Here is a 7,591-nt window from a genome sequence, read left to right as displayed (position 1 = left end):
AGAGGAACGAACAACCAACCTCACACTTGTCAGAGGGAAGCGGAGCAGTGATGGGAGGGATCTGCAAGCCTGTCTGGCACAAAACCGCCTAATCCCTTGGAATATGGCCCGAGGGGACGGCGGTGCATGGGGCTGAGCGCGGCCACCTGTTCCAGCATGCCCGACCCTGCGCTCTGCTTGCTTTTGTCAGGCTAAGGTTCTGATGACTTTTGCAAAAAAAAAAAAAAAGATACTAAAACATTTGTTCACAGATTCGGTTTCTGGAAAAACCTGCAGCCCTCAAACACACAAAGCCCCCGAAATCTCTAGAGAAGGGGTCTCATAGCACCAGGAGGGCAGAGGCTTCCCATAGGCACAGCTGGCAGCTGCAGGAATGGCTCCAATATTAGAGCTGATGATGGATTCGGCCCCAAAACGCGTCGGTCCATTCGATTTCACGCCGCTGTGCTGATCGGAGAATCCTAAATTGTTCCACGCCATTACCTGGCCTCTGCACTGATAAATATGGATTATTTGCATAGGAAAAGTTCTGAAGGCCCAAATTTATGGACATGGGAGGATGAAGGGCGTCGTAAGGGACAAAATCCCACAGGACTCTGTCCAAATAAATTGAACTGTAATACCAGACACAACCTGTGTATAAAAGTGGCGCTGTTTCTGGAAAAATGGCAGAACTTTTTTTTTTTTTTTTTTTTTATAATGGGCACGGAGGCTTTTCATGAGTTTTTGGAGCAGAAACTGAACAGTCTGAGAGTTTCTATTCAGTTTCTGCACCAAAAACTCAGCAAAAACGCTCCATGTGCCCATAACTGCAGGATAAGAAAAACTCCTCCCAAGATAAGAGCTTTTAAAAACTTGTCTTTTTTAAATGCTTTGAAAACAACAACAACAAAAAAAACATAGTGTGAACATCGCCTAATAATATTTTTTTGCAATTGGCTTTCAGTAAATGTTTGGCTTTTACAGGCTGTTTGTTTCCCGGTTGCTGAGAGTCAGGTTAGTGTTCTCATTGAACGGGGCAACATTTTTAATGAAACCCAATTGCACAAAATTACTTTGGAGTCCAGAAAATATGCATTTAAGTTAAAAAAAAATAAATAAAAAAAAGGTGTTGGTGTCAATATCCTTTATGGTCTGCTCTTGTGCCAGAAATGGCGCCACTATTATCCACAGGTTGTTTCTGGTATTACAATTCAGCCACACTCTTCGACAGAGGGGGATAGATGGGTGTGGGGTCATTTCTGGTCGTTTCCAGCTTTTTAGCCGATCCATGATCAATCCAACGAAATAATGGCACAAATCCGTCATATACAAGTTGTAGTTTAATCCATAGAAAACTAATAAAAATACGGTAATAATAATAATAATGATTCATCCTCCATTCTTCGCAAGACCCGGCTGATTTCAGGTCCCTGACATGCTTGCAGATCTTCCTCCCGTACCTTCCTGTTCCACAATTAATCCATAGCAAAATAATAATAATAATAAAAAAAAAAACGATATAAGTGACACCTGACCAGCAGATTATAACTATTCCTTATAGAGTTAAAAAAAAAAAAAAAAAACCACCTTTTGATGATCATTTCTAAAAACAAAGCTGTACCATAAGAAAATTCATTCATCGAGCTCCGTTAAGCAAAGTATTCAGGAGAATATACTATATATAAAAAAAAAAAACATACACTGCCGATAAAAAGGAGCCCAGAAAACGTATATACACATCTCCTTATATACAGCATTTTTTTTGTGGGGTGGGGTCGGTTTATAACTTTTGGAAGCATTGGATTTAATTAGAGAAAGTAGCGATTTAAAAAGACGACGCGTTTCTTTCTTGTTATGATCCTTCATATGAACGGTCCAATACTGACTGCAGAGTGTTAATTCCATCTTTAGGGTTTTTTGTGCTTTCCGCCCATTTTTTTTTGTTTTTTTTTGTTTTTCACAGTTGCTCTTGACCAGCAGTTTCCAAAGTAATAAAAAAAAAAAAAAGTGCTTGTGATGATCCGGTAGACCGTGCCTCGTCACTCAGTAGAACGCCGGCCAATTGCCGGGGCCAAAACTGAGACTTTTGTCGGGTTTTGCAATATTGGCGCTCTCACTGCAAGGCACATGAGGTGAGAAGTGAAAAAAATGGGATAAAGTTTGGAAAGTTTTGTCGTCACTTCATACTAAGGTGCCCGGCTTGGAGTCTTCGTGCCATAAGAGGTCTTGCTCGTCGGGAAGAGGTTCGTCGTTTAGTGGGGTGATGTTGGGGTCATCTATCTGGGAAGCATAGGTATGGAAAGTCCTATGGATAAAAACAAATAAAGAAAAAAAAAGTTAGAGGGTCCGGATTTACGCAAGTTTGGTCCTTGAACACAATGGATTGGTCAATGGTAAGAGGTCCCATCTGCAAACCCGTAAATTACCAATTCATCTGGACGCATCCTAGTGCGGACCACTCACATTAGATATCCGGATTGTACGGCTGGTGGTCATCTCTCCCAACTCCCCCCACAAAGAGAACCCAGGAGCATTCAGCCGAGCCAAACTTTCCCATGAGATAGCCGCCATCGTAGGCTAGGGCTTATCTATCCGAACAAAAGATCGACAGGGATTGAATTTAATTGCTCAACTCCAATCCTGATCTGCCCGAAGACAAATCGGGAGGTCCCCATTAGGAGGAATATTAGACGGTCAGCCGAAATTGGTAACTTATCTAAATGTGCATGGAGACCTTAAGGCCACTTTTACACGTCTGCGTTTGTAACACATATGGTTGCATCACGCATGGCGTCAGTGTGTCGTCCCTATCATTCGGTCTGCAAATCGGACTTTTTCCCCACCACTAGTGGACGGAGCTATGGAAGCCTTAACCACTTGTTCTGCCCTGTAAAATACTGCAAACTCCCCACCCCAAATCCACAGAAAAGCCACCGTATCATTGCAGCTTATTTAGGGTCCAGGAGGACTATTCGTTCATTGGACCCCATTTCTGTCCGCATAGGAGAAGGGGGCTGGTGGGACATTTTCCTCTTTAAAAGGCACATCAGACATTGGCGAATCCCCTGATATAAGCGAGATCGGACCACCTTCTAAAGTGTATGGGGGACTCATCTCTCCCCTGATAATGTTGGGGGGAGTTAAGGATCTGCCACGTCCGATTTTGGACCTTTTTGTTCTCCCTGGGATAAGCCTCCGGCAGAAGAGTCTGGCAGCAGCTCTCTCAGACAACACAGTAGTGCTCGGCAGTGATGAGATAGTCCGGAGAGATGGTGGTCGGCTGAATGATCTGCACTCTAAGGAGTTGTCGGGGAACAGTTTGTATACAGATGCTGACTTTGCAGCATATAGTAGTGGACACTCGAGGAGGCATCTTCTTGCCCCATACTGGTAGTCACTACGTCAGTGCAGGTTATAGGGTCACCATCATGGAATGATGAGCATGCTCGCTTCTAAAGGGCTTTCTCCCATGTCTCCTAAACAAATTATTGACCTTTACACCCAAAATACCAACACGTTCTGGGTCTGCGGAAGTAGAGAATGTATACGCAGCAGCCAAACCGGTCGGACTGCAATCCGGGGCTCACCTGCTTGGCAGAGGCGTGCTGCTGTAAGCCGTGGAGTAGCCAGAGTATGATGAGTGAGGTACGGGGTTGGGATAGGCCATTGTGCCCGTGTGTGCCCACCGATTCCCAGCTGTGCTTGAGGAAGACACTGGGATAGAGAAAAATCAAAAAAATATCCCAAAAATTAGTATTACAGTTTTGTTTTTTTTCTATGACCAACCAAAAACAAAATCCTTCAAGAAAGGTCTAGGAGATGCCCCAATAAACCAAAGCAGGAGGGTGCAACTGTCCTTCCTCGCTTTCTGGAAATGATCCTGCCCTCCCCAGTCAGCTACAATACTAATGCTCACACTTGCTACAGCACCCCTAAAGGAAAACTGGGGTATAACATCCTGTCCATTAAGGCTAGCTCACCAGGCCAAGATCATGCCTTTAGCTTCTGGGGTGGTTAAAGGGTTTGTTCTAGAAACAACCTTTATCATCTGACCATAGAACAGGCGATAAACGATCACTAGGGGAGAATATCCGACACCCGATATCTAGAAAAGTGACCAAAAAGATTTGTGGGACACTGGTCTGACTACCATGATGCTACAACATGACACCTGGGCCAGGGTCCGGCGGACTTCCTCGGCCAGCACTCAAACGTTGGCATCTCGATTGGCTCTGGTGTTTACAACATATTCCATGAAGTGGTGCCGTAACGTTGCCCTGTGTGCCAATATTTCAGTGCCGGAAGATTGCAGGACCTTGGTCCAGCCAAATACGTATGTGCTCAGGGTCCTGTAATTCCTTTTTTCTCCCCACAAATCAAAAGAGGGGTCCCAAAGTCCCTTGTGTGAATGGAGTGGTAGTGAGCATGTGCGACCGCTACAGACTGTGAATGGAGCAGTGGTCGCACATGCTCACTACCACTCCATTCACACAGGAGAATTTGGGACCTCTTCTCATCATCACCAAGACCCTAGAGATCATGCACGCATCAACCATGCCATAGACGTCTCTAGGCAAAACCATGGTTGGACCCCCTCTAGCCAAGCGTAGAAAGATTGTTCCAACTTACCGGATGAACAAGATGGGGCCCGGACGCTGGGAGATGAGGGAACTTGCATAGAAGCGTAACAAAGACTCCTCTGTGAGCCCCGGTCAGACTCATCTTTTTGACACGATGCCCGCTGGTACCATCCCCTTAAATGCTCGGCCACGATGGCCTTTTTAATGTTCTTCGTGATCTGCTCTGTAGTCTTTACGGGCTTCTTTTTCGGAAGCCTTAACGTTGCATAGGCATTGACAGGCACCAACTGGTCTGCATCATACCTCATATAGGGGTCGTAGCCATAGTGCATGGACGCGCGGTACGAGGGGTTTACGCTGTACTGACCCTCCGTATCGTTCTCGTATATGTAGCTTCCATTGTAGTAGGGGTCAGTTTCCGGATAAGCCGAGTATCCGGTGATGTAATAGCTGGAAGATGGTTGGTTCTGGGTGACTTGGTAAACGCTGTTTCGGCCATCTTTATGCGCCAGGTTGGGCATACTTCCGGAGTTTGCCGCAGAGAAGTTTTGCTTCTTGTGACGCCCCCGTCTGTCCCGAGGGCGATTGTCCAGGGTCTGGGTGGTGTAACAGTAGTTCTGCTTTGGCGGCGTGCTGTAATACTCCGAGCTTGACTGGCTGGTGTAGGACGATCCGTCGTCTAGGACCTCGGTGCTGTTGCTTCTTTGACTCTTTGAGATGGAGAAGGTGGCGCTTCCATCGACTGAATCGTCAATCAGAGGAGTGTGGGACTCCAAGCTGCCCCGCCGCTGTCGGCCATTGTGGCTTATCACTTCATTCCTAGAAACAAAACAATACAGGATCACTATATAAAGTGCCGTATGTGACCCAGCGGCCATGCCTGTATCCGTTGGCTGTGGATCAATGACCTGCAAACCTTCTATCTATTAGAAAGGCAAAAAATGCAGAAATCAAAACTGATTTTTTTCGTGTGAAATGTATTTTTCCACGGTTTTCGGCTATGAACGTCACCCAGGACGATGCAAGTATTTACATCGGTAATACAGGTGGAGATGCTTTATAAAGGACTACACCCATAGAATAAAACGTCGCCCTCTGCATTCATATTCGCAGGAAGTTCTCGATTCACATCATCTATGTATCTGCTGCATACTCCAACGTGATCTGCAGCGATGAGCCGTCCATCAGGCACAGACCGCTGCCCCGATCGCTCAGGTGTCCGCCCCGCGATCCCCATCTAGCACGCGGTATTTCCGACTTACTGGAGGTGGCTGCTGCTGTAGGCGTTTCGTGTCAGCACAGGAGTGGAAGGCATGCTCCGACCGCCGTGAGGCTTCCGCTCCCCGCTCTTGTACGGGCTGCTGTGTGTTGAAGTCGGTACTCTGTGACTATATATGGGAAGAGAAGATATGTTATTTAAAGCAAAATTGCTTAAAAAAAAAATATATATAATAAAAAAAAAAATAAAATATATATATATATATATATATATATATATATATATATATATATATATATATATATATATATATATATATATATATATATATACATACATATACAAATAAAATATATTTTAAGAGTTTTTTTAGTACAGGAATTATATAAAATATATGGTTGCCCTGAAAATTATTTTATTTAAGCTATTTTTAGTACAGCAATAATATTTTTCTTTCATTACATTGTAATGCTAACAAGATTGACAATGACATTTTATTAACACTGTTTTTAGAATGTATTTATATATTATTATTTTTTATTTATTTGTTTCAATGAGTCCACTAGGTGGCACTATCCTATTGCGCCGCCTGGTTCAATAGTTTATTTTAGGATAGCATTTTATTTTTTTAGGCTCCAATAGATCTCTGGGATCTGGATTACTTAGATCCGGGGTCATGTATTTCCTGGCATTTAGGACTATAATGTGAAATGCGATTGTCTCTCTCGGACTGCACCTGAAACAATGGCAGCATTATATGGCGGGCGTTCTTCCTTCCGGTAAACACAGCTGAGCAATATACCAGAAATTACCAGCTGGTTACAGATAGGTGCAGAATGCTGCGTATATTCCGGTAGCTCGTGACCTTGGCTTCTCCTCTACCCTTCGTTATTAATGACGCCCCTTTATAAAATACTATATATTTACCCCAAGAGGCGCATGTCTGAAAACTGTTCATTAAGAGAAGATTTTCTACAAAGGCTTCTGTCTTTTGGGAGTCGGTTCTTGGGGGAATTCTGCAGGGAACAGGATCTCGGCCCTTGAAGATAGATGGAGTCATCTGAAATTAAGAAAAAAATAAATAAATCAATCAATTGTGCCTCACTTTACTATTTACTCATGCAAAACCAGCCACTAGGTGGCGTTCATCTTCCCTTAGATACTCACCGTCATCGAATGTGGTCGTGTCGGACAAGGAGCTGCTTTCCGATGGGATGATATCATCTATAAAGTAAGCAAAAAAAACAAAAAGAGGCCATTTAGTGAACAGATTGGCTGACTAATGCTGTGTTTTGACTAATTAAACTGAAATTTAACAAATTAGTCCGGATTAAACCCCCACAAGTAATTGTTAGGAGGATGCACACATTTACTTTAATGACTTGGCGCAACAATAGTGACGGGAAGGAGGTGGAGTGGTCATTGTAAGAAGCATTTAGTCAATTCTTCCCATTTACTGGCGCCCCCTAGCGGTAAAAATGATAGAAGTTTCATGAAAAAAAAAGGCTAATGTTGCCCCTTTTTTAAGGATATTTAAAAAAAAAAAAAAAAAAAAAAGGGCTAATGTGGAGGAATGGATGTTTTTTGGGGAGGGGTTTAATGGTCAGGGGTGTAACAACTATGGGTGTAGGGTGTTGAAGTCGCACCCGGACCAAAATGACTAGTAAAGACCTTGTGGAGATTTTACATTGGGGACCACAGGCTTCAAATCACGCCACCATTAAGCGGGATGATATAAGTAAAGCGCCGGCCAACCTGAGGTTTCTCTTTTTTTCCCAATGCCCCATAGTGATGAGAATTGCGGGCCGAC

At 43.8% G+C, this 7,591-nt stretch overlaps 1 protein-coding gene across 2 annotated transcripts in view; it reads right to left on the bottom strand.

The window, feature by feature from the left end:
* Positions 1-1,306: 1,306 nt before the first annotated feature.
* The window catches only part of FRMD4B (FERM domain containing 4B), a 187,547-nt gene continuing 181,262 nt past the window's right edge, over positions 1,307-7,591 (bottom strand). For both annotated transcript variants that reach the window (XM_069736520.1, XM_069736519.1), the window contains exons 18-23: positions 6,949-7,005; positions 6,709-6,841; positions 5,825-5,950; positions 4,612-5,381; positions 3,570-3,696; positions 1,307-2,287 (exon numbers count right to left, since the gene is read on the bottom strand). In XM_069736520.1, coding sequence (XP_069592621.1) covers positions 2,164-2,287; positions 3,570-3,696; positions 4,612-5,381; positions 5,825-5,950; positions 6,709-6,841; positions 6,949-7,005 — 1,337 coding nt within the window. In that variant the 3' untranslated portion in view covers positions 1,307-2,163. The remainder of the gene's footprint in view (positions 2,288-3,569; positions 3,697-4,611; positions 5,382-5,824; positions 5,951-6,708; positions 6,842-6,948; positions 7,006-7,591) is intronic.

The sequence above is a fragment of the Ranitomeya imitator genome, chromosome 8 (genome assembly GCF_032444005.1).
Source record: "Ranitomeya imitator isolate aRanImi1 chromosome 8, aRanImi1.pri, whole genome shotgun sequence".
In the NCBI taxonomy this organism is placed as follows: Eukaryota; Metazoa; Chordata; class Amphibia; order Anura; family Dendrobatidae; genus Ranitomeya; species Ranitomeya imitator.
This window is presented reverse-complemented; position numbering and strand designations above follow the sequence as displayed.